Source organism: Bos taurus, chromosome 12 (assembly GCF_002263795.3).
Source record: "Bos taurus isolate L1 Dominette 01449 registration number 42190680 breed Hereford chromosome 12, ARS-UCD2.0, whole genome shotgun sequence".
NCBI classification, from domain to species: Eukaryota; Metazoa; Chordata; class Mammalia; order Artiodactyla; family Bovidae; genus Bos; species Bos taurus.
In genome coordinates, this window is record NC_037339.1 from 82296249 (window position 1) to 82324192 (window position 27944).

Sequence of the window (27944 nt, forward strand, 5' to 3'; positions counted from 1 at the left end):
TGCTTAATCTTTCTTAAAGGTAATATTGCTGCCATAATTTGTGTCAGCATAAATTACGTATTTGTAAAAATAGCCATTAAATACTAATTCTCAAGTATATTTAAAGTACATATAAATCCTATGTTCAAAGTATAAGCTAGAAGAAATATATAGCATAGTCCTAGGATTTCTAGATTGTTGACATCAAAAAGTAAACCACCCTCTTTAAGACTTATCAGAACTTTAAAAAAAATTGCTTCAACATATGAATTTAAGACTTTACTTTATTCAGCAAAATCATTTATTTACACAGTGGGGAATGCTGGTTTGATTCTGTCAATGAAATAAAAACAAGGTGAACAGAGACAATACTGAATTGTGTATGTATTTTGTACCAGAGGTGACCAACTGTTTCCTTACCTGTGTCAGGAACACCAAGAGCAACGGTATCACGAGACACTGGTTAACAATACACCACAAAGGTCCAGTGACGCCCTGGGCTTCCAATGCAATCACCAACTTTTTCTTTTTTTATAAATATATAAAAAAACAAAAAGTCAGCAAAACCAGCATTATGATGTAGTAAACAGAGTGTAACTCTAAAGTCAGTGGGTCAGTAAAAACCTTATCAGACCATCCGTAGTTTACAAAGTGATCTGTTCTTCCTCAGACCACTAACAGAGTCCAACAGGTGAAAAATAGATCGCTTTTTAGAAGGTAACAATGATCTGATAAGGATCTGACTTATGGACGTTAAGAGTGGGTTGGGAGGTGGGCGGGCAGGGGGAGGGGAGGGAAGTGTAGAGCATAGCCCCTATTAAAACAAGCTAACTTTCCAGATTTTCCAAATTAAAAAAACAAAAAACAAACAAAAAAAAAAACCACTTCAACATGAAGCTACCATACAAAGTTTTTCCATATTTCTTCGTAAAAAGTTCAGAGTTCGCAGTCTAATCCTGGGTTTTTAACGAGAAGGACAGTTTCGGCCTGGACTTCCCCTTGCCCAGGATAATTTTTTGTTCTTCTTTTTGTTGACGCTGTCGCTCTTGTTCTAGTTTCATCCTTTCCTCATGAATCTTTCTTTGTTCTTCAACAATTCTCAACTGTTCTTCAGCCTGTAAGTTAAAAGTAAAAAATTAGAATCTTTTATTTGTAATATTCTAACAAATTAATCAAAAGTGGTATACAAAAGTTTATGTTTAAAAAAATCTTGCCTAAGATGACATAGAAGGTATCAGGGAAAAACACTGAGGAAGTCGAAAAGAACTCCTTATAAGTTATTCCAACATTTTCCGATATTGTTTTTTGTGAAAAATATATGAACATATTGTTAGGAAAGCACGTGAACATTGTGAAGATCAAAAGAAGTTTCTATAATCATGCCTTGAGCTCAGTATACATTTTGTCCTATTACCTATTTTTATCTATCATTTTAGTAACCAGACTAACAAACTGTCAATTACGAATCGAGGCATGAATTCTAAAGAGTATTCTATCTACCAATTTAACTAAATTTGTAATCAGAAAGGCAAACAAAAATCCTCAATGGTGCTACATTATACTGTCATATTGACAACCAAAAAATAATAAACTTTTTTCTGGAGAGAAAAATAAACCTTTCTGACTTGGCTGACTATAAAACGCTAATTTCAATCAGTTCAGTTCAGCCGCTCAGTCATGTCTGACTCTTTGCAACCCCATGGACTGCAGCATCCAAGGCTTCCCTGTCCTTCAACTTCCGGAGCTTGCTCAAACTCATGTCCATCAAGTCAGTGATGCCATCCAACCATCTCATCCTCTGTTGTCCCCTTCTCCTGCCTTCAATCTTTCCCAGCATCAGGGTCTTTTTCAATGAGTCAGTTCTTCGAATCAGGTAGCCCAAGTATTGGGAGTTTCAGCTTCAGTATCAGTCCTTCCAATGACTATTCAGGACTGATTTCCTTTAGGATGAACTGGTATGATCTCCTTGCAGTCCAATTTCAAGAAAATTTACCAGAAGGTTTATCTTTAACCTGAAGGTGTACCTCCTGGGTTGGGAAGATCCCCTAGAGAAGGGATAGGCTACCCACTCCAGTATTCTTGGGCTTCCCTGGCTAATTTCAATAGACACCAATAAAATTAATTCCTGCAATAACTTCAACTCCTTCAGTCTCAAGCAACCAACTTTCTGTGTTCTCTACAGATTTCCTCTCTGCACCAAGAAAATTCAGGCCATTCTCACCAGCTCTTTCCTCTTCAAGTCGCTCTTCTCTCCAAAGATACCATGTCCACTTCCTTAAACTCTCAACTAGGTGCAATTCCACTCCACTCTCCCCCAGGGGACATCAGGCAGTGTGTGGTGGTGACTTGAGCCATCCCAACTGAGGGTGGCTGCTGGCATCTCGTGAGGAGAGAACAGACTGCCAAACACCCAAAGCACAGGACAGCCCCCACAACAAACAACTCACTCCAAAGTTTAACAGTGCCAAGGTTTAGACCACCTGCTCTAACCCTTGACTTCTGAATCTCAGTTATTACTGAGTTGTCCTCTTCTCCCTATTTGACCTTGACCGTAAAATATTCACTGCATCATCTGAATGGCTTTTTATTTCCAAAGTCAAAAATTCATTGCTTTCATCTCCATTATTCTCCTGTAATTGCTTTCTAGATGGTCGGGGCATGGCACACGCAGCTGAATCAAGGTGTAGTAAAGACTCTCAGGGTGCATGCCTGTGCTTCAGAAACTTTCACCAATACAGACATCCCTAAAGTTCTAACTCAGCCTTAAGGAAAGCATATTAGAAAGAACCCTGGGGATTGAAGGATTTTATATCACAACCTCAACAACCCACTTGAGAAATTTATGAAAAGCACTTTGGCACTAATCTACCCCAAACTACATTTTCACAGCACTTTTATATCCAGCAATTTCATTTTCTACTAGTTTTATTCTATAAATATACTTGCATACATGCAAAATTGAACAAATTTATTGCAACATGGTTTGTAAAAGACTGGAAAAACCCTATAAAAGAAAATACTGCGTAACTGTTAAACCCAGAATTACGTGATACTACCTATCAAAAAAATCAAACAAGCTTTAAACAGCAACTTCCTTCACAGACAGAAAAAACTATTTCGACTGTACTCAAATTAACTTCAGATTTGAGTGAAGAAAAAACAAAGGTTCATTTTCATTAAGTCTACAAATACAGGAGATGACAGTGTCTGTGTAGTGGGGGAGCATTATGAAACTGGGATGACTCTAACAAGTGCTATGCCCAGTGCTAGCGAGGCCCGGGGCCCGCTGCCGGCACCTGACGATGAACGAGTCTCGGAACCTGAAGCGCCTTTCACGCCTCTATGCACACACACTCGTAGTTTGTTTATTATGGCTTTAAACTAAGCATATTTTTGGGCAAAAAAAAGAGATGGATTTTCAGCAAACTTATGGTAATCATTTCATAAGTCAAATGTTTAGGCTATACACTAATCTATACAGTGCTGTATGTCAATTATATCTCAACAAAACTGTAAGAAAAAAATAAAAAGTAACAAAACAGACATTTTCAAATAAAATGGTACAGAAATAAGTGTCTTTGTGTAAAGAACATGTATTCCAAAATGTGGCCTGAAATAAGTTTTTTAACAATTTTAATATATTAGGGAAGGCTCCCTATTTGTAAAACACTCAAAGATTTTGTAAAACGGAAGAATTTGACATGCATAAAAGTTGGTTTTTAAGATTCAGTACTTCAATAATCTTGGGGAAATTCTTAATTATTTTTGACCCTTATATATAAAGAATGACTCTAATAGCAATGATAATAACTATGAAATGATCACAGAGTAATTATAGGGTAATTACAAGATGAAATAAGGTAATTATGAGAGTGTACTGTAAAGTACAATACTTTATAAATGCTAGAAATTATCCTTTAAGCCAAACAAAAAATATGAGGCCTAAGTACAGTGACCAAAGAAAAACCATTATTTTAGCTCTAAAATAAGAAAACTATGTTGAACTGATAAAATTACAAAGTCCTTTTCAACTGCAAGTTAATTAGTATGTTGGTAAATTGATAAACCTTGACAATAAAGTAAACTTTATATTAAAAAAGGCCAGTTGAGAAAAACCAGTCTTCTCTCATTTTAACTCAGTGCCTTTCAAGAGATGGAAACCTGACTGGGCATCAGTGTGTGTGGTGGGACTCCACAGCCGCCTGGAAAGGTATTCCTCTAAGGCCCTGCAGCCCTCTCAGCTAACTGACCTGCTGCTCTGTCTCTCATGATCCCGTTTGCAAGCAAGTATGCATTTTATTCCTCTCCCATCTTTGTTTCCAATGTGCACACAAGAAACCATTCTTCCAAATGAGAGGCAGACACACACAGGCATGTTCGTACCGATGGACAACACCAAGTTCTCTTACACCATGGAGGCCGAAGAGAAAGGTCAACACTGATGATGTAAGCCAGCCTTCCCGGCCACTGCACCCAGGGCCCTGCTTGGTCTCAAAAAGGTTTTCAACTCTCACCCCATTCAAAAGAACTGCTAAGATGAAATACACAAAAGCAGCATATACTGCCGTAATACAAGGGTCTACCTAGCCCCTCTCCCAGGATCTTTTGTCTCCCTGTCCCTCTTTACCCAGAGGTTCTATTACCTTTGTAAAAATTAACGCTTTTCTAAGCGTTCTCCTTACCCTGTCTACGATTTTGGATCAAGGTTCTTAGCAGCAGTTTCTTTAGCAAATAGCGATACTGAAAACCATCACTCTCTACTTGGAATACATATGAATTTTTATGAAATATGTATCAGGAATGATGGGAAAAAATAAAAAAATATTACAATTAGGAATCATGCCCCTAACTTGGAAATGTGAATTTCTGCATTTTAACCTTCCAAAGCATATGTTTCACTCTGCCATTTTGCAATTTTAACACACCCTTCCCTCTATTAACAAGTATAATACAGGTCCCATTTTAGATAAAAAATGAGTAAAAAGTATTAAAAAGAAAATCTGATGTAATTAGTTTTGACCCTTGGCAAACTATTTTATGTTATTCATGTACAAAGCCAAAAAAAGGGGGGGGGGAGGGTTTGGCTTGAAAAAAGTAATACCCTCTTTCCCCTCAAGGGCCCATGGCAGTTCAGTTATTCTGACAGACACCTTCTGAGGATATATACCATCACGTACCATCAACTACTCTCTACAGAGAAACCGTGACCACCCCCCCTCTAGCCCCCTTTCTCTCCAGGTCAATTCCCCTTTGCTACCTTTATAACAAACATACTTTAGATAACATCTCCTCTCTCTTCATTTTACCTAAAATACAAACAACTGCTTCAAGAACTGTCTGGTAACTGAGCATGGTATGAAACACTGGGTACAGAAATCACTGCCTTCCAGATCTCTGGAGAGACTGCTCGACGTTACTGCCAAGAGAGAGAGCTGACACTTTCAGGATTTTACCATTCATGTCTTAAAATTTCACAAAAAAGAAACTGTACTCTTCTAGATGCACTTCTTTTAATTCTGTGCCCTAAATTCTCTTTTACTCAGTTCTTTTATCTTGTTCAATAAGCATTCCTTTTGTGAAAGCTTTCTTTTAATGCCTGGTGACCCCCGGCTCTTGTCGTGACCACACCAGGCCTTCCCGGTTCCTACTGCAGATTTCCTTCTCTTCTCTCTCCTCTTCTTCCTCCCTCTGCACACCCTCCTCACTCACCAAGTTCAGCTGTTCTCTCTTTACTATTTCTATTTCCACCTTATCAAGTGCCCACCTTTTCATGACCTCAGTGGCTTTCTTGTTTCTATAGCCTCTGTCCTTCACACCACACTGCACAATGTCAATACATTTAATGTTCATAGTTTTTAAAAAACAGTTGCCCAGAATACACCAACATAATTAAATCAGTTTTCTACCTTATCATCTGGGAACAAGCCTCTCAATGCCTGAAAACCCTAACTTGCCCACCATTCCAACTCAAATTAAGATATTTAAATTGACCTGTAAATTTGATGCCATACCATGTTTTCCCATCTCTTAAATTGTATAAACATGTCGTTACCAGTCAACTTACATACACTCAGCTCTATTACAAACGTTCTTTTCTATGTTAGTTTCCGGTAGCCACTGTAACATATTACCACAAACTGGACAGCTTAAAACAACAGAAGTGTATCCAGCAGGCAGTTATCACTGCAGCAGAATCAAGGTGCTGACATTCTAGGGCCACATTCCTTCCGCCAGGATCTTCCCATCTCTGTTCTGACTCCATACCACTGTCTCATCTGCTTGGAAGTCTGAAACCCTTCTGCCACGGTGTCTTCTCTCTCAGTCCATGTTGGCAGTGCTTCTGCTGATCTCCCAGGCACATGTGGCCATGAGCCAACAGGCTCTTCCACGGGTCCTTCTTGGATAATCTCATCTACTCCTGGCTTCTGCTAAAATGGCTGAGGTAACCTGTGAGTCACACGCCTAACCTTTTTCCCATTATCAAGATGTCCAGTCATACCCTTGGCCTTCTTTCTAGCACAAACATCAAGTTCTCATCTAGTTTACTTCCTGGTTCTTTGCTCAATTTCTCTCTTCTTGCATTTTTCATAAAGTATGAGAAGAAACAAGACTGCACTTTACTTAGAATTGAAGATCATCATGATGTAAGTTCTACCTCTCGCACAATTGTAGGATACAATCCAGCTAGGTTTCTCCCACTGTATAATAAGGAATTCCTTGCCTCCAGTTTCATTAACATGTTATTTGTTTTCTTCCCACCCCTAACCAGCAGGGCCCAGAGGCACTTTAGCAAGTCCATATTCCTACCTAGAGTCTCTCAAAAGCAGTCCAGGCATTTTCTATCATGTGCCTCAAAATTCTTCCAGCCTCTATCCACTGTCCAATTCCAAAAATATGCCCACATTTTTAGGTAACAAGTTAGCACAAACTAGGTAGGCTCAAAACAACACAAAGTTCATCTGAGGGCTGGAAATCCAAAATCGGCATCGCTGGGCCCATACCAAGGTGTCGGCAGGCTGTGCTCCCTCGGGAAGGCCTAGGGGAGTCCACTGCGAGCTTCTTCCCGGTCCTGTGGGCCGCGAGGACGACTTCTTCCATTCTGACCACATCACTCTTGTCTTCAAGGCTAGTATCTTTCAACCTCTCTCTTCTTGCTATCTTCTGTGTGTTCTGTGGTAAAACCTCTTCTAGCTCCCTCTTGAAAGGATACATGTGAAGGCATTCAGTTCAGTTCAGTCGCTCAGTCGTGTCTGACTCTTTGTGACACCATGGATTGCAGCACGCCAGGCCTCCTTGTCTATCACCAACTCTCAGAGTTTACTCAAACTCACATCCATGGAGTTGGTGATGAGTTGGTGAATGTCTGAAGGCATTCAGGGCATAGTAATAATTCAGGATAGACTTTCCACCCCAAGACCTGAACTTATATCTGTAAAACTCTTAATCTGTCATATAAGGTAACATTCTCAAGTTTTGGGGATTCGAACATGGATATCTTTTTTTAGGGGGCTGGAGGCTATTTTTCAGTCTACTACACTAACATTAAAAAGTGCTTTTGGTTCAAGATGGCAGAGTAGAAGGACATGCACTCATCTCCTGTGAGAGCAACAAAACTTTAACGAGCTGTAGAACCACCACTGGAACCCACCAAAAAAGACACCCCACGTCCAAAGAAAAAGACGCTGCAGTGAGATGGGAGGAGGTGCACAATCACGATGAAATCAAACCCCATACTTGCCAGGTGGGTGATCCACAGACTGGAGAATAATAATACCAAAACAGATCTCCCACTGTTGTGAAGGTTCTGAACACCACATTGGGCTTGCCAGCCTGGGATCCAACAAAGGGACTGGGGATCCCCAGGGAATCTGGCCTTGAGAGCCAACAGGATTTGATCATAGACCTCCCAGGAGGCTGAGGAAAACAGAGACTCCAGTCTTAGCACAAACAAAGTTTTGCACACACCAAGACCTAGAGAAGAGGAGCAGTGACCCCACAGGAGACTTAACCAAAACTACTTGCTAGTGCTGGAGGGCCTCCTGGGGAGGCTGGGTCGCAGGGGCTCACCGCAGGGACAGGGGCACTGGAGGGTCCCCTGTAGCGTAAACCCTCTGGGAGTTTGCCACTAACCCTACCATAGAGCCCTGGAGACCCTAGGGTTGGGTCACCTCAGACCAAACAACTACTAGAGATGGAGTGTGACCCACTCCCTCCTCCATCTCTGCCCCAGGCCCAGCAGCAGATAATCAGATTAAAGCTTTCCTGAGCAAGGCCCTGCCCACCAGAGCAAGGCCCAATTTTTCCCAGCACCTGTTCCTCCCATCAGGAAGCTTACACAAGCCCCTTAGCTTCCTCCATCAGAAGGCAGCCAGAAGCAGCCAGAAGAAGCAGTCTCATAGCAGCTAAAACAAAAACCGTATTACAGAAAGTTAATCATGATGACAGAGCAGAAAGTTATGTCCCAGATGAAGGGACAAGATAAAATCCCAGAAAAACAACTAATGAAGTGGCGATAGGCAACCCTCCAGAAAAAGAATTCAGAATGATGATAGTGAAGATGATCCAGGATCTCAGAAAAAGCATGGAGGCAAATATTGAGAAGATGCAAGAAATGTTTACCAAAGACCTACAAGAACTAAAGAACAAAGAGGGATGAATAATACACTAGAAAGAATTAACATCAGAATAACTGAGGCAGAAGAACGGACAAAGGGAGGACAGAATATAGAAAAAAGAATGAAAACAAATGAAGACAGACTACAAGACCTCTGGACAACCTGAGGACAATTAAACGCACCAACATTTGCATTACAAGGGTCCCAGAAGGAGCTGGAAGAGAGAAAGGACTTAAGAAAATATTTGAAGAAATAATAGCTAAAAACTTCCTGAACATGGGAAAGGAAATAGTCACCCAAGTCCAGGAAGCACAGAGAGTCCCAGGAAAGATAAACTCAAGGAGGTGTCTCACACCCAGACACACAGTGATCAAACTGACAAAAATTAAAGAAAGATAAAATATTAGAAGCAACAAGGGAAAAACGACAAATAACATACAAGGGAACTCCCATCAGGCTATCAGCTGATTTCTCAACAGAAACTCTACAAGCCAGAGGGAATGGCATGTAAATGGGATACATTTAAAGTGATGAAAGGGAAGAACCTACAACCAAAAATACTCAACCCTGCAAGACTCTCATTCAGATTTGATGCAGAAATCGAAAGCTTTCCAGACAAGCAAAAGTTAAGAGAATTCAGTACCACCAAACTAGCTTTGCAACAAATGCTAAAGGAACTTCTCCAGGCAGGAAACACAAGAGAAGGGAAAGACCCACAGAAAATAAACCCAAAACAATTAAGAAAATGGTAATAGGATCACATATATCAATAACTACCTTAAATGTAAACAGATTACACGCACCAACCAAAAGACAGTGACTGACTCGGGGGATGAAGACATGTGCATCCACACAGTTCCACTTACAACATCACTCTGCTTGACACCCCCAAATTGTATGTCATTATTTTATACTGTTAAGTTAAGCATCTTTCCATTATGGCTTGTAACTGTAATTATCTTTTTTTTTTGGGGGGGGGGGGCGTCTGGCTATTGATTGTGAAAACTGATAAAACATTTTTACTACTGTGATTATGTAACTATTAGTCAATACCACTGTTATCACAATTGGTCAACAGAAAAATAATCAAACTTTGTATCATCAAAACTAGGATTTAATAGAAAAACCTGTAAATACTTTTTAAAATCCACATGCATATCAGAATTATCTTGAAATTCTTTTGAAAAATACAAATGCTCAGGTATTGCCTTTTTCTCCAGAGCTCCAGGTATGTTTCCAATGAGCAGCCATGTTTAAACAACTGGACTATATGATGATCTTTTACTTTTATCTAGTTTGTTTCATTTTTTCTATTTCATATTCAGTACTCCCATTTCATTTAGTTTATGTTCTCCAATTTCTCCATCTCTCTTCTTTTGTGTTTTCAAGCCTTTACAAGTATAGTTTAAAAGCTTTTGTATACATACATAGTATGCAAATATATATTTTAGAAAACTTGAGTTTTTGCCTAAAAAATTATGACACTATTATTCCTCTTGTCTTAGTATGAATAGAAAGCTAGATTTCTAATTAAAAAAATAGATGTGCAACAAGCAACAAAGATTTACTATATAGCATAGGGAACTAGTCAATATGATAACCTATAATGGAAAATAATTTCAAAAATAATGTATGTGTCTAACTGAAGCGCCCTGCTGTGCACCTGCAACACTGAAAGTCATCTGTATTCAACAACATGTGTACACATGCTTTAAAAAAGTGCTTTCTTGCATCTTTCTAAAAACTTTTTACAGTCTCTCCTAACTGCAAAGTAAGATCTAGTTTAATTCAAACTAAGAATATGGATATATTTCATACATAGTAAACAATGGTACTATTTTTTAAATCTCTCAAACTGGTGAGATACCAATTGTCATGTAGCGCAATGAACATGGGAAATCTCACTATGCGATAAGGGAAAAGGGGGAAAACTATTCAACGTTAAAGAGAGGAAATATATGATAGATCAATAATTTCATGGAACTATTTGAGGGTCATTTTTCCTACTGATATAACCGCCTAGAACATTTTATTCCATGCCAATACCTATCACCTTAATTTAGTTTGTTCCCCTTTCTGAATAAGTAAGATTCATATACATTTCAGAACAGTATCTGGGCTCTTCCCAGACACATCACTAAAAAACTGTGCAAAGACCTTCACACAGTTTTTAAGTATTAACACTGAAGAAAATTAAAATTCTCCATCTCATCATGCTAACAGCCTTGCAAATGTTTGATGCTATCTGTACACTGCCAATACTAACCCGGTGTGCCAAAAAGCCAAGCCAAGTCAATTCACATTTTGATTAATTTTCATTTGATTTTATAAAGCAAACGTGTATGTCCATTAATATTTTGTCTCCTTATGAACAGATAAAATCAAGTATCTTGATAACTTGGAATTGAAATAAGCAAAAATTATTCTTGGTCTAGACCACTTAACATGATTGTCACACAGGAGAGCCCAGCACTTGGCTCATGTTTCTTATTACAGACATTACTGGGATCTATCTCTGTAGTTTCGTCAAGAAGACCTACTTAAATGTTAGTCTAAGTGTGGCCTAAGTTTACTTTCTTTACTAGTTACTCTTTTGGGATTACAACGGTGACATGTATTACTTGTAGAAACTGGAGAAAAGTATAAAATCACTTACAAGCCTACCAATCTGAGATATCTATTCTCAGCACTTTGGCGTATTTTTCTATTAAATGTGCAAATGTACGTTTCAAATTAGGAAAATCATAGTATGTATGCAAGTTTTGTATTTAGCTACTTTCCCTGTATTACAGAGTTCTATCCCTGGGTCGGGAAGATCCCTGGAGAAGGGAATGGCAACCCACTCCAGTATGTTTGCCTGGAGAAGCCCATGGACAGAGGAGCCTGGTAGGATACAGTCCATAAGCAACTGAACTGAAAATGATCATGCCCATTTCCACTCCCAGGACAGCGCTCTGCACAAAGGGTCCCTGTGACCACATCCCTGCCAGCACTGGGCACTGACAGGAGGAAAAGATCTTCAAACGTGGCATGTAGTATCAGAGAAAAAGCAAAGAGAGGGCCATTTCTTTGCTTCCCTACTAAGGAGAGGTTTTATTTTCAGGAATCTGTGACAGCTACTCTCCCATTACTTACCACACAGCTTGCTACACACAAAGTGGTCTTACTACCACAACTGCTACTGCTCTTCCCGTCCCCCAACTCCTGCTGTTTCTCCATCTCTACTTCCCTCCAGGCCTTTGCACTACATTTCATTTCCTCACACTCTGGTCCTCATTCTGTCCATCAGGGTCCAGATCAGAGGTCTCTCTTCCAGGAAGGTTCTCAGGGCGATATGTCAGTTGTCTCACATAATTCATACTCCTTACCAAGCAGTTCCATATTATTAGTTGACTTTTCTTGGAACTGTGCTTGTCTCCACAATTAATACATTAAAGTCTTTAAGAGACTTGACTCCTTTTTATCTTCATATTGTTCTTTATACATTGTATCTATCATTTTAACAAGATTTTCAATATATTCCATGTAGAATTCCCTAGTAATGTCTGACTCTTTGTGACCCCATGGACTGTAGTCTGCCAGCCTCCTCTAACCCTGGGATTTCCCAGGCAAGAATACTGAGTGAGTTGCCATTTCCTTCTCCAGGGAATCTTCCTGACCCAGGGATTGAACCTGTATATCCTGCATTAGCAGGCGAGTTCCTTACCACTGAGCCACCAGGTAAGCCCATTTCTTGGTAAATATGTATAAAGATTAAAGAACTGCACTCAAAATTCAGAGGAAGAGGAGAGAAAACAAAAATTAAAGAAACTGCAATATATGTTTTGCAAAATATACATTTTGTCTCCCTACACAAAGGACACTCTAACTTTCCCTGCAAGGAAATGTTCACCAAGAGAACCGAATAAAAATTAATCTTTTCCAATATGAACAGTAACTTATACTTGCAACTTTACTGAACCTAACCAAGAAGCAAATGGACTAATTATGTCCAAATTCTTACCAACTTTCAAATTCTAGCTTCTTTCCCTGTACGACACCTTTCTTTTCACCCAAGTTTCACTGGCAACGTGCAGTTAACAGTAGCGTCACTGCACCATCTGTTAATACTGCCCCGGAGCAGCTGGTCTAAGTACGGTCCAGGGACCAAAGACGGTGCAAACTGTCACTGACCCACAAAAGAGAAGCCAGGAAGCATTTCAGCAACTCCTACAGCACTCTGATCTCAGTTTTCTAATAACGCATCCTAACTGTGTTCTGCAAAAGTAGGGGTCTGAGGCAAACCAAGACAAAAACAAAATCTGGCCAGTTTTACTACCACTTGAGAAGCTGCTCCAGAGTATGTTTGCTCATCTTTTCCCAGTGATGACAAACAGAAGGCTCTAAATTTAAGGTTCGTGTGGGTACACTCTTAGAGGAACACCAGAGGCGGAGGTGTCCCTAGGCACCCAGACAGCCCGGGTCAGGAGGATCAGGACTGCAGCAGCATATACCCAGTTCAAGAGTCACCATCCAGCGTTTCAGGCCATCCACAACCCAAACCCCTTTACTATCCAATCTCTTACACCATGTTCTGAAAGGAATCCCACCTCACCTGCTGGGTAATTTGGCTTCAGTGTTTCAACCCAAACTACACTGTTCCTGTTTTCTACAAATATCCATGCCTTACAAACCAGACTGCGTGTACCATTCAAAGCTCAACTTGCAAAACTAAAATTAAGAGGCATACTTCCAACTTATACTCTCTATTTGTACTGAGATTTCCTTATGTGGAATTATTAAAAAAAAAAAATTATCACATACTTATTCATCAGCATACAGTGATATATCTTACTATGACTTCTCATCCACTTCACATTCATGGTGCCTCTTCTACCTAAGCAGATATTAATGTCTCTTCCTTGGTAAAGCAGAAGTGAGTCTTTCCTTTTCCTTGTGGCTTTCACTTTAACCAGGACAATGATATTAAATAAGAGTCCTTATGTCAAGCTCAGTAAGTTGTTCAGAATATTTCGAGTTTGGCTCTTATGTGGGGTACATTATCTTGTAAAAGATCATGCTCTAGAACCAACTGCTGGTGGTTTACCTTTCACATTCTTATTCATTATAAACAAGTATTCGCCGTCTTCCCTCATTCCCCCGACCTGGCCATAAGGATCCAGCTCTAACTGCCTTGTCCCACTCTTCGGCCCCATGAACTGCAGCATTCCAGGCTTCCTTGTCCTTCTGTATCTCTGAGTTTGAGTCTGCTCAAACTCAAATTGCTTAGACACTCCCAGATCTTTTTCTGTGCCTTTAGAAACACAGTCACAGAATTTGTTTTTTCTAAACCACTTAAATGGAAACTACATCTTGCTTCCCCCCCAGTCTACAGTGTAACTTAGTGGCAACTGTTTTCCCATGGCTATATTATTCACAACCATTTCTAACTACGCAAAACTTGTCTACAATCAAAAGTCCCTCTTGGGCCATGTTTTCATTCCTGGGCAGGAACTACCACTAACGCTCATTCATCGTTAAGTACATGTTCCTCTATCTTTGATTTATATTCTTACTTTGAAGTAGAATTCCTATATGCCATCTGTATAAGAAAGTTTTCCCTTATAATGTCTATCTTTTTTTGTTTTTGATTTATTTATATCTATACTCCTTTAATTCTAGCTTTCTTTTTCATCATACTGAGTATGCTTCAAAATATATTCACACTTTTAAGTGGGAAAATCCTACTACAACAAAAACTGTATCTACTTTTAAATGCTAGTATATGCTACAAACACAAAAAACTGGAGTACTAAAATACAGAATGGAAACGAAAAACAGAAGTGATGTGTATTAGCTTTTCTATTGAAAAAATTTACTTCGGTATTCTTATGTTGACTTTACTGAAATGTAAAAATTGTATCTCCTTTCATATGCCTATTTCACAATGCCATTATTTAAGTCTCTGTTCTTTGTTAGATTATAAACTTGAAAAACACAAAACACTTTCTAACCTGGTACACTTTATCAAATACTGTCTACTTATTTTGTCTAGTAATTGATAACAGCAACTTATGCCAAGTGAAATACTGCATATTATTGGGTGTAAATACCTTCAGACTTTTGGTTTTGTGTTTTAGGTAGAGAAGAAATGTGAATGAGGTTAGGATAGAAAAAAATTAGGGACAGTTCAATTTCCCCTAGAAAATCTGTTCTAAACCACTGTGAATCCTGGAATTTTCTCCAGACTAACCAGAATTTCTGGCTTGCCCCAAAGAGATTCCTCTAGAGGTAGTAGCCAAAATCTAGTGAACTATTCCTACTCCTGCATCAAATTCCTTACAACAGTCCTGAGAGCTCTGAACTGGTTTTCATGTTTGCTTTATACATACCAGTTTGGCTTGTGCTTCTGCAATTTTTCGGTTATTCTCTTCTAGTATTCGCTCCAGCTCCTCACGTTTTGCACGTTCTTCCTCCTAAAGGGGAGGACATGTTAAGATGTTAGAAAGATAAAATGTTTTTTTTTTAATTGATAAATACTTACTAATCTTCCTCTGAACTTTTTTGATCTGACTTAACAGGGCAGCTGTATAGCTACCTTCTGTCTGACAAATGATAAACTGTGCAGCCACTAACATTTGTTTCTAGCACTAAATTTCAATCATCCCTCCCAGTCCAAACAGCAACCGACTACACCCTCCCTAATGACAGTTTCCTGGCAGTTACTACTAATACTTTAACATCACACAAATCAACAAGGACAACTACAAAACTGGATAGTATTTACCAAATTAAAAAATAATATATAAAAGATAAATAAAGTGAATATTTGTCTCACCAATTATGTATACCTACGTATTCTTTACCTATACTCCTTTAATCAGCATTAAAAGTTGAATATTTACTGTCTTGTCCAGTGTCCTGCAGAGTGTGCTCCTCGGCTGCCATACGCGCCAGCTTCCTCTTTAAAATGATTTGTACTGTTAGCTTGGCAAAACCTGCATCAGCAGCTCAACCATTTATAAAGAAACAACATACAAGGAAGGCTGAGCTGAGGAATGCAGATGTTTATGGTAAGAAGGAACAAAAAATGTAATTCATCATTCCTAAGGCAAACAATTAATAAGAAAAATACATTTACTGTTAGTGAAAAATACAAATGGTAATCCATACTTCATGGAACTAAGGGCTTCTTCCATGGGGAAAATGGACTTAACATTCAGAATTGTTGACAATTTCTAAAGGCAGCTTATCTTGTCATCTACAATCTGAACTGAAAATCAGGAATCCAGGGGGTGCATGGTCAGGAAATAAAATTCTGTAATTTAGTTTTTCTTGGAGAATTTAATGAGATTTTATAATGCAAACTATATGAAGACTGCTTGATGGTTTGGGCAGTGTTGAGATCACAGCATACATATTCAAATGATTTTAATATTTGGGAAGACTGTCAGGAGGGTTGTGTCCGTGTAAAAAAAAAATTTGTTAATATGAAACAAAAAGCAAACGAAGAGAAAAAAATCTTCCTATGATTAATAACTCGCTACAAGACAGCACCATTACTCCAAAAGTATCTTCGTCATGAAAAGCACTAATCAAAATTTCATATACTCAATTGCAGAGGCTGTGACATCCACTAAATATAGACATGTATATCTAGTTAAAGACAGCACGAGGGAAAATGCATTTGAAAAACTATGCTTACTGGAAAACAAAGATTTAATATAAGGTCAACTTTTCCACAATAATGTCAAGATTAAAAATGACGATCAATCACATTATTTTGAATAAAACATTGAAGTTCAACAAAATAGAACTACGGGTTTTCCTATGGCACACATCAATGGAATTCAGTTATTATGCAACTATGTTGAGGGACACTCAGTGCTGTAAAGTAATTTGCCTCGACTGTTTCAGTGACTTTCAGCAAGTTTTAGGATCCTGGAGTAATCAGTGCAAACAAGCCATAAAGCTTCAGTAGCAAATTACTGTCTCACAGAAAGACATTTTCAACTTCTGCTCCAGCTGCTGATAAAACAAATCGTGTGTTTAGCTTGACTCCAGACAAGGACAACCTGTTCCTTCATAACTCTCTAGAGGAAAAAAGGAGTTGTTAGTAGATACTAAAAAAGTGGATGAATATCTGGACATTTTTCCTAAAAAGATCCTTGAAACACATTAGGAAAATGGAGGGCCTTATGATCAGAATGCTAGAATTAGTCCATTGTGTTGAAGCAGGATTTGGGGTAGGGGGCAAGGAATAAAAGAAGGAAAAAAAGAAGAGCAAGAAAACCTATTTATCAAAAGCAGGTGCTGTCACTCAACGTTAGGCCCTGCTCTTTTTAATCTGACTGAAGGCAAAAAGCCTCTCACAGTCTAGGCAGTAAGAGTGATGAACAGAAAAGAAGAACACATAACCACAGGTGGATTATTAACCTTTTCCCTTTACCACTCCCTGTCTCCCCCCACCCTCCCAAAGAAAAATGTAAGTCCTGCAGCCATGGCAAAAGTTTCAAACACTTCTCAAATATGTAAGCCAGTTTCATTCAATCAAAAAGTATCCTTGGATAGTTTTATGGAAATAACTTTTAAGTATCAGTCAGCACATCTGAATAGGCTAAAAAATTAACTTTCACAGCAATGTTAAGTTTAGACGAGAAAGGAATGAGTCTGTATTCCATCTCTTTCTGAACTGAGCAGGAGGCACCCGACACTGAAAGTTTTGCCATGGACTGTCTCTACTTTCCCAACGACCGAGCGTTACCTCTCTGGCTTTTTGTGCTGCAAGCTCAGCTTGTCTCTGTCGCTCGAGTTCTTCGAGCAACTGCTTTTCCATGATGCGCTTGGCTTCCTCCACCCTTCGGAGAACTTCTCGCTCGATTTCATCCTTCCTTTTCTCCAATTCTTCCTCTACCCTTTTGGCCACCAGTTCTTCCACTCTTCGTGCTGTTTCTTCCTCAATGAGTTTTTCTTCTATTTCCTGCTGCCGACTAGCAAACAAAGTGGGAAAAATGATTTTGATAATATAATAAACGAAGAGTTGAAATAGAACTAGTTCTAAGTCTGTAAAACAGAGTCCGATTATATATTTCCATGATTTTACAACTCATTCTCATGTAACATTACAAGGAAAAGATAAATACCAAGAGGTCAAGTGATACCAAAATTCAAATAAATATAACATCATGGTTTTTTCTTCTGTCACTTTCTAAAGTAAATACAAAAAAACTAGTATATACAAAGAGCTTAATGCCTTAGCTTTAGGAACCGCAGAGTAAATCTGAAACAGGAAATCTACTTAAACTATCAGCTTTATAATGAAAGGACAAGCTATTAAATATATGATTTGCTCATCTGCCAATCCATTTAATCTAAGCCATGAATTACAGAAAAGTTAGGAGAAACTTATGTAGCAAGCAATTCAATTGATTCCTCCTCCCCCACTACAAGCAAGGTAAGAATAAATACAGATCCAAAGAAATTCACAGTGCGAAAGCAATAGTACTTCAGCTTTTAGACAAAACACAGATTTATTTAGCTTCACAACTCTTCCCTTTAATGAACCTGTTCTTTCTTTTGTTAACTGTCAATTCAAAGCTCTACCAAATATGGGGAGTGCTAGTCACTCAGTTGTGTCTCTTTGCAACCGCATGGACTGTAGCCCACCAGGCTCCTCTGTCCATGGAATTCTCCAGGTAAGAATACTGGAGTGGGTTGCCATTTCCTTCTCCAGATATGGGGAAGTGGATGAAATGCATTTGTATCATCACTTCTACTAAAAAGTTCAATGCACCATGATATTGCTGAATTATTCTAATCCCATTTAGATAATATATAAGAACTTATTTACTCAAGGCGAAATTCGGTGCTGAAGATATTGACATTTATCAAGGCACCATGGTGGAAACCTCGCACTATACAAGTCATCTCCAATATGACAGCCACTAGTCACATGCATCCAGTCTGAACTGAAGATTAGTAAAAAGAAAAAAATAAAGATACAGAATATATTAAAATTAACTTCACTAGTTTCTTTTTAATCTGACTCACATTACATTTCTATTCAACAGCATTATTTGAGACAATCTGTGCTGAAATGAATGCAAGACTCTGAAAGTATACCTAAATACTAAGAGGTCAATCTATTAATGCTTCAACTTTCTCACAACCACAAAATTAAACAAAATCTGTAAACTTTCTATCTTTTGATGACTCATATGTATGTATGAAGTCATTCAATTTATCTATCAAGACTTTATAGTTTCTAAGTGACCTTTAAATATCCTAATCCACTTCAAGTCAACTATTTTGGGGGTGATTCAATTTCCACTAAGGTGCTTTCATTCTTAACTCCTGTTATTTATTCAGTGATACCATACTAACACCAGCATATCTTACATTCCGATTCATATCTGTTTCTGCATTTATAATCTCTACGTATTTCTGCCAGGGAGATAGGAGCTTCTTGAGAAAGCATAATTTGTTAGGTTTCAGATATCTGAAATAACCATTCTGAAGATTCTGTTGCTTGCCTCTTAACTATCTCTTCCCAACATTACATTATTGGTGATTATAATTGGAGGGGAAAACATGAAAGCCTAACATGTACTCTAACTATGCTCCTTTTCCTTTTTTAAGTTTCAATAAAATATCGTATTAAGGCAGTTCCAATAAGCCTTCATCTACAGCAGCTCAGTAAAATAGAACAGGTATTTACCTCAGCACTAAAATTGAGTGACCAGAATATCTAAAGGAAATCAGGCAGTGACTTCAATACAAATTAAAACATTTCAAATACAACCATGTTGTTTCTCTACTTCATCCAAAGAGAAAGACAAACATGAAAAGAAACAAGCAAGGCTAACAATTGCTGAACCTGTATGAAGTATGAGGATTACAGTACTCCATTTTGGTAAACTGGAAAGCTTTCCTAACACCAAGTTTTAAAAGTACACACATAACCTGTACACGTTCTTTTGTTAGTTGGTTCTTATAAAATTAATAAATGTGTAAGTCTAGAAGAAATTTCATTTAAAAATTTCAAAAATGGTACAACTCAACTCTTAAAAGGACACTATAAGCCAAGTTCCAATTAAAAACTTTCCACACAAAGTAGTAAAGAGGGAAAAGAATGGGATAAGGCTTTGAGTTAGGTTATCAGCAGAAAAGCTGCCTAATTAACTAAGGAGTTTGGTAAAGATGGAAGAGATCTGACATATATTTAGTGTTTCTGACAAGCAAACAGTCCCTAAATGACAGCAATACAGCACAATGGCTGATGGGGCCACATTTCCACAGATTTGGTCAGTAAGTACTAAATGAGCCTAAACAAATTCAGTGTTATTACTTACAGCAAAAGCCACACCAGCATGGTATCAGCTCCCTGGGTCTCTGCTCCCACTGATGGCCACCAAACCAGAGGGGCCAGGTGACATGCCACACATGGTGACAAGCAGTGTAGGCAAGAGGCAGCTGCGGCTAAGGAGTCAACTCTGTAACTACAGCTCAGCAGTTTCACAGTCTCGAGGGGAGGGCAAGCAGAAACTGCCAAGCTTAACTGAAACCAGGAGATGGGAAATGGCCCAGTGGACTTTCTCACAAGGCTGCTTATCTCTCTCTGTTCCTGGAGGAACAGGCACCCCCACTCCGGACTGTAATTAGGCCTTGCTGCTGTGCCCGGTCAGGAGACAGGCAAGGTCAGGGCACCAGTGCAGAGCTGCCCCCTACAAGGATTATCAATGATATAATCACTGTTATTCTTGGTAAGGTTAGAACTGCTATTTCAGCAATCAGAAAAAAGTAATCAATCTCTAGATCCAGCTCTGAAAAAGTTAAAAGCCCAACACTGTTTTAATTCCCCTCCCTCCACACACGTGAATCCAGAAACTCAATGACACAAGCACAGGGGATTAAGCACCTGAGAGACAGGACAAGCCTCTAGGAGCCACCCACTGTGCACTAGGTGCTGTGCTAGAAGCCACAGCCTGGACTTCCGACTGTGACTCTGGATCCATTTACTCCACCGTTCTTTTGTCTGGATCCCTTTCTTTGTCTGTCTTCCCACAAAAGCAAAGATATATAGTATAAAACTGAATAAAACCTAATACAACATAACGTTGCTGTACCACTCAGCTGAAGGAGGGTGGGATGGGTGGATAGCTCTTAAAAAAAATTGAGTTCATTTTTACTGATGACAAATTTATTATCATAATCACTGATAAGGCAGCTATTAGGCTGACTTTCAAAAGAGGCACTGAAACTTTCTCAGGAAAAGAAAAAAAACAACAACCCAATTTCATCACTAGTATCTTATGAAACATATCACTATAATTACTGCATACCCATTCGTTAAACTTTGGTCATAGGAGTGTCATTCTTGATATTCTTTTCTTTAATTTTTTCCTCAAAGTCCTCTGCTAAATTCATCCCCTTGTTAAGAACCTGACACTGATGAAAGGGGTGAATCAAAACCAAGTTTTCTCCTTTGTCTCAGGTCTTTTAAAAACACTGATCACAATCAACCTTAAAACAGCAACCACTAGAACAAACAGCAAAGGCCCAGCAACACAGCACCATTAATTCGAGTGGGACTTTGCACAGAGTATCACGCAATATTATTTTAAGTCTTTAAAATGTACAAACTCAGTGCAAGGAGCTTAATTCTAGGAACTGCTTCATAATATTAGCAAACAGTACTTACTCAGTACTGACTACTCTGCCCAAAGCTTTATACACCACATCATCATGTACATCTCTGATGGGCTCTGAGGCAAAGCAGGTGGCTGAGGGGTGGCCCTCAACCTAGCTGCTCCACAGGCAATGACCTACTCTGCATGATTTCCCCAGACAAATGTGGACAGCACAGGTATGCACAAAAACTTGGCTACAAAATACTTTAAAAATTGATAAAATTCTTTTCAACATCAGCCTGATCTTTCTCCCTAAAGTTCTTCTCAAAGCCCTATCCTCCCTGGTATGCAGTTCCAACACACTGAATTTGCTCTCACAATAAGCTCCCAAGTATTCTCAGAATCTATCTAAGACCCCAGTTCACTTCAGATACTCTCATTTAGAAGGCGCTCAAAGTCATGCAGCTGAACACTAGTTACTACGCCACTACTATCCTGATTTGTTGCAAGCCATTTTTAGTCACTCTTTCCCCAACAGTTATTACAACAGGCATAAAGCATCTCAAAATAAAACATGAAAATAAGGGTGCAGAAGCAGAGAGAGAGCGCAACACTGAATGACTGGGACATGAGGAGATCTTTCCAACTGAATTATCAACCTCAAAATTGAGAAAAAGAATTTTTTAATTTTAAGGTCTGCCTTTTATTGTATTAAAATTATGACTTACAAGGTCACTTCTTAAATTCACCAGGTTCAATCTGGTTGCATGTATGCAAGTTACAAACAACATTATTGAGTCTTACTGCATACATGACAAATACCACCTAGGTACCCCAAATGCACTATTTCTAACCTTCACAATAAACATGAGAGCTATCTCCATTTTACTGATAAGAAATCAAGCTCCAAGGTAGGTAGTTTATTCAAGGTCTCAGAAGTGTAAATGGCAAAACAGCCTGGTTTCCAATCTTACTGAGACTTTCTAATCGCTAAAGCCCAATCAATTTTAATTTTGCTGTCTCTCTCCACCCCACACTGGACCTCTCACCAGAAGGTACACTCGACAGTGTATCTTCCACTCCTTCTTCACTCACTGCCTGACCACGCACTTTCCTTCTGTCCAATAGTAAACACAGACATCCCTGTGACCCCCGCTCTTCCCCACACTCTCCCTGGGTCATTCTATCTAGGATCAAAGGTTCTCAGGTTTCAGTCCCCCACTATCAAGCTTGGATAAACTCACTATATTCAAAATCTAGTGCCTACATTGGAAGTGCCAAGTGGAAACTCCCTTTATTTCTCCCCCTCCACCATGCACCAGGCTTCTGACATTTTACCTGAGTCTGACCCACAGTGTCATGACTTAAACATCTGGTAGCTGAGGTGCAATGGCCACAACAGAGGCAAGAATATGCTTTACTTCCCTTATGTTTCACATGAAATTTTATTTGCTCTAAATGTTTCTTAAATCTGTCCCTTTTGTCCATTTCAACAACTGCTCCTTCACTACTCCTATGTGTATTTACTGTAATTTATCCTACACAGCAGTTGATCTGTTTAAAAACAAATCAACAACCCCACACCATTTGCCTGCTTTAAACCCTTCTGGTTTCTATGACAAAATTCAAGCTCAGTAATTCAGCCTACAAGACCCTTCCCATGATTCCCAGCCTAAATCTACCTTTACAGTCACTCCATGACTTTCGTACTTACGGAATTTCAAGTCCATATTCATATCTTTACTCCACATTAAGACCATCTGCACCTCTCCCTTTATTCTGGCAGGGGTGGGGGGACTCCCTCCCTGGGTGCCCACGTATCCTATGGCAAGCCTGACAGTCTCCTATCTTTATCTGCCACTCACTCCTCAAGAGAACTAAGGTGTTGAGCTGTCTAGGATGCCTCCTTTTCACAGTCACATCACTATCACGGAATTTACCACACTGTATTATAACCTACCTACCCACCTATACATCTTCAAGCTAGACTGAGATCCTGGACGGTCAATCATCTTTCAGAATAACAGCTCTTGGCATAAGGCATGAAAGTGAAGTTGCTCAGTCATGTCTGACTCTTACCGACCTCATGGACTGGAGCCCACCAGGCTCTTCCATCCATGGGATTTTCCAGGCAAGAGTACTGGATGGGGTGCCATTGCCTTCTCCGAAGGGAATGGCTACCCATCCAGTACTCTTGCCTGGAGAATTTCATGGACAAAGGAGCCGGTGGGCTAGTGTCCATGGGTCACAAAGAGTTGGACATGTCTGAGTGACTAACGGCAGGACACACAGGAATTCAGTTTAAGGTGGATGCTAGTTCTGCCCCCTCCTCCCTTCATACAAGCTAATGGAAGTGTGCCTCCTCTATCAACTTGTAACTACATAACTGCTCTATGTTCTCATTTCATCTCTGGATTTCTTCTCTGTTATTCGTGTTAAGTCTGCTAAATCCTTCTAACTATTCCTCCCATACGTATGTATGGGAGCTTTCTAGTCTTGAGCTTTCTAGCAAATGGCAAACCATTACTCTTTGGAGGTATCCTTTGGTTTCATATGTAAATATTATCTCAGAGATGTCTTAATTTTTTTAAATACTCATACGTTGATAGTTATTTGAGAGCTACATCTTTACAAAACTGGATTCTATGTAATCGAAATTTCCTCTGACACAATTATGGGTACTTGGTGTTCATACAATCACTGACATTTCTAAGGAAAAATGAAAGCATTTCCATGTTTTAAAGGAATGCAGTGAAGGGACTCTTCAGGTAATGCTTCCATGGTAATATTAGTTTTCTATTCCCAGACCTCTTAATGATTTGCTTTTAGAAACAAGCCACACTGCAGATAAAGTTAAAATCCCTGCACAATCAGTATACAAGAAAAACTTGGCTCGGGAAAATTCAACATTCAGTAATTGTCTTGCCTCACGGGCACGTTCGAAACATGCATTCAAGAGCTATGGAAGATGGCTGGTTAAACAGGTAGAGTCAGCAAGTCGAATTCTCGGTGGGAAAGAACACCCAAAGCATCAGAGCACCATAGTCTTGAACCAAAACAGAACCCTATACTTTAAAACCAAAATTTCATGATTAGACCGTATTATCCCAAGCCATTTCATTAGCTTGGGACTATGTGAAGAAAGCTGAGTGTGGGACAATTGATGCTTTTGAACTGTGGTGTTGGAGAAGACTCTTGAGAGTCCCTTGGACTGCAAGGAGATCCAACCAGTCCATTCTGAAGGAGATCAGTCCTGGATGTTCTTTGGAAGGAATGATGCTAAAGCTGAAACCCCAGTACTTTGGCCACCTCATGCGAAGAGTTGACTCATTGGAAAAGACTCTGATGCTGGGGAGGGATTTCGGGCAGAAGAAGGGGAGGACAGAGGATGAGATGGCTGGATGGCATCACTGACTCGATGGATTTGAGTTTGAGTTAACTCCAGGAGTTGATGATGGACAGGGAGGCCTGGCGTGCTGCGATTCATGAGGTCGCAAAGAGACGGACACAACTGAGCGACTGAACTCAACTGAACTGATGTGCACCTAGTCTTAGATCAAAAGAGAACTCGAGAGGTGCCTCTTCTACATGGGATCAATGCAAAAGTAAAAGCAAATCTGTCTTCTCAGCAGCAAGTACACCACAAGGGGAAACAATAGGCTTGCACCAAAGTGTGCTACAGAGAACTATACAGCAAAATCAATCAACAGTACAATTGCCTGGTGGCTCAGAATTCGCCTGCAATGTGGGAGACCTGGGTTCGATCCTGGGTCGGGAAGATCCCCTGGAGGAGGGGATGGCAACCCACTCCAGTATTCTTGCCTGGAGAATCCCCATGGACAGAGGAGCCGGGCAGGCTACAGTCCACGGGGTCTCAGAATCGGACACGACTGAGCGACTAAGCACAGCACAGCAAAAGGAGGGAGTCAGCTTTGCTCGGGATGGTGGTTACACAAGTGAATACACGCGTCAAGATCCATCTTACTATACACTTAAGCTTCGTGCGTTTTGCTTTTTACACCTCAAAAAAAAGAGGAGGCTCAAGAAGGGAGAAGCGACCACGACATCACTCAACAGGAGGAACACACGGAAGCTCAACGCCTGGTTTTGGAGTGTTTTTCTTTACCCGGAGAATTCGGGTCCTACGTCTCCGACGCGACAGAGGCCCGCATCCCTCGTCAGCCTCGGGGGCCGACACGGCTCCCGGCCCGCTCGGAACTGCACCCCCCACTTCCGGGACTGGCCGCCGCCGCCGCCTCCTCTCGCGCCAAAACGCGATCTCCCCTCCAAGCCCTCCCAGGCTGGTCCCCGCTGTCTTCCTCCCCAACCAACTCGCGGGTAGGTCCTGACCCCCGCTTTTCCAGACGCCGAAGCTGCAAGCCCGCGGGGCCCGGTCCCGGCGACTCTTCTAACCTCCTCCACCTCCCCCGACCCAGCCACCGCCTGCCTCCTCGCCGCCCCTCACTCCCGCGTCACCCCAGTGTCCCCGCCACCCCCGCTACCTCTCACTGCCCGTCACCCCCAGTGTCCCCGTCATCCCCCACTGACCCCGTCACCCCCTTCTTGCCCTGCCACCCCCCACTCGCCCGTCAGCCCGTCTCCCCTCACCACCCTCTCCCCCGTCTCCTCTCACCACCCCCCATTGACCCCGTCACCCCCCCTCTCCTCACCAAGCCCCCACCGGTGCCCCCCGTCACCCCGTCTCCCCTCACAACCCCCTCACCACCTCCCTCTCGCCGTCTCCCCTCACCACCCCGTCTCCCCCCGTCCCCCTCACTCCCCTCACCCCCACCATTCCCCGCGCGGAAGCTCACATTTTCCGCTGCCGCTCGAACTCTGCCTTCTTCTCCTCCTCCTCTCGCTTCTGCTTCTCGTCCAGGCTGCTGCGCTTGCTCACCGTGCGCCCGAAGATGTCGATGCGGTCGGGCGGGGACGAGGCGCGCTCCCGGTCCCGCTCGCGCCGGGACACGGCCGTGTTGGTGGAGCGCGAGCGGGACCGCGACTCCCGCCGCCGGTTCCGTTTACTTTCCCGGGACTTAGAGCGCTTCCGCACGCGTTCCTTGTCTCGAGAGCGCGACCGGGACCGGCTCCGCTTCTTGTTGTGCTTGCTGCTCTTGGTGTGCTTGGAGCGGGACGAGCTCCGGCTCCGAGACCGGCCCATCCTTCCGGGCGACGCTGTGACTAACCGCTGGCTTCGGGCCCTGCACGTGCCGGGCTACCCGCGCCTCCGCCTCCGGACGCGGGCCGACAGGTCTGTCGAGGCCGAGGGAAAGAAAGCTGGTCAGCGAGCTGACTCTCTCGTCTCTCTCTGAGGTCGAGGGCCGCCGCGAAGGCCGCCTCCAACGACAAGGCCGCAACGCCAGGAGTTGCTAAGATGGCAGCCGCGGCCGCACCGGCCGCCCCTCCCACAATGCCCCGCGCTCAACGCGCCGTCGCACGAGCCCCGCCCCCTGACGCTCTCTGCGGAAGGCGTGGCCGGAGCTTCCGAGTGCGCTCGGCTCTTTCCGCCGGCCCGCCGCGCGGGAGGCCGACTCCCTGGCCTCTGCTCCAGAGCACTTTTGCTTCCTGGTAAGATGCTCCTGTCGTAATCTTGGGCTCGTCTGCTTTTGGCGCAGGTGAAAGGTGCCTCAGTAGGAACTGACTGACGGCGTTATTTCTTAGGAGCTGGTTTCGTCAAGCAGGCCAAAATAGTGTCAGTGGCCCTGGGTACAGACCACTTTGCTCTGAGCTGAGCTCGCTGGTGCTGTGCCCTGGAGACACCGCACTTTATGACGCGGTTGTGCAGCTCACTGGCTGGCAAGGAGGCTGGGATACAGGAAAGCTAGGGGTTAATGCAGCGCTTCAGAGGCCAAGTGCCAAAATTCAGATGTCTCCATCAAAACTGAGTTTAGTAAGAGGCTTAAAACTCGAGAGAGATAAGCAGAGGGAAAATTAGCAGTTTTCCTTTTGAACAAGTAATAACCTATTAAAAAGGAAATTATTTTATTTGCAGTGGCATCAAAAACTGTAAAGTAATTAGGAATAAAGTTTAAGGAGTTACAAGATCCTGGTGATGAAATAAATCCATTACTCTTGGTGAAAACAAGACTTGAGTAAATGAAAAAAACGTGGCAGATCTTTGGATGAAAAGTCAGGACCAAAAATAGGCCAATTCTTCCCAAGTCAAATTTGAAAATTAGCACAATTGACATCAAAATCCCAAATTCTCTCGAGGGTGACTTAAAAGTAACTAATTTTAAATTTTGTGTAGAGGATCACACGGTTGTGAATGGTCAAGAAAACTCTAAAAAAAGGAGTAATAATACAAAAATTAAACACCAAGCTGTTAGCACAGAAACAGAAATAACCATCAGCAGACTAATAGTACAAATCCAGTTTTTTTCTTTTTTTTAAGATGCTGCTACTGCTAAGTCACTTCAGTTGTGTCCGACTCTGTGCAACCCCATAGATGGCAGCCCACCAGGCTCTGCCATCCCTGGGATTCTCCAGGCAAGAACACTCGAGTGGGTTGCCATTTCCTTCTCTAGTGCATGAAAGTGAAAAGTAAAAGTGAAGTCGCTCAGTCGTGTCTGACTCTTCGAAACCCCATGGACTGAAGCCTACCAGGCTCCTCCGTCCATAGGAGTTTCCAGGCAAGAGTACTGGAGTAGGTTGCCATTGCCTTCTCCATTCAAGTAAAATAATAATTAAGGATATAGAGTGTACAGAATTACCTTGTATGGGAAATATTTCTCTCAATCTG

At 41.2% G+C, this 27944-nt stretch overlaps 1 protein-coding gene across 1 annotated transcript; it reads right to left on the reverse strand.

Moving 5' to 3' along the window:
• Window positions 1-879: 879 nt before the first annotated feature.
• Window positions 880-26596, reverse strand: ARGLU1 (arginine and glutamate rich 1). The gene is given in 4 exon segments (NM_001038190.2): window positions 880-1094; window positions 14966-15049; window positions 17338-17563; window positions 26017-26596. Coding segments are annotated over 4 exon segments (822 nt in total). The 5' UTR covers window positions 26364-26596; the 3' UTR covers window positions 880-929.
• Between the last annotated feature and the right edge of the window lie 1348 nt (window positions 26597-27944).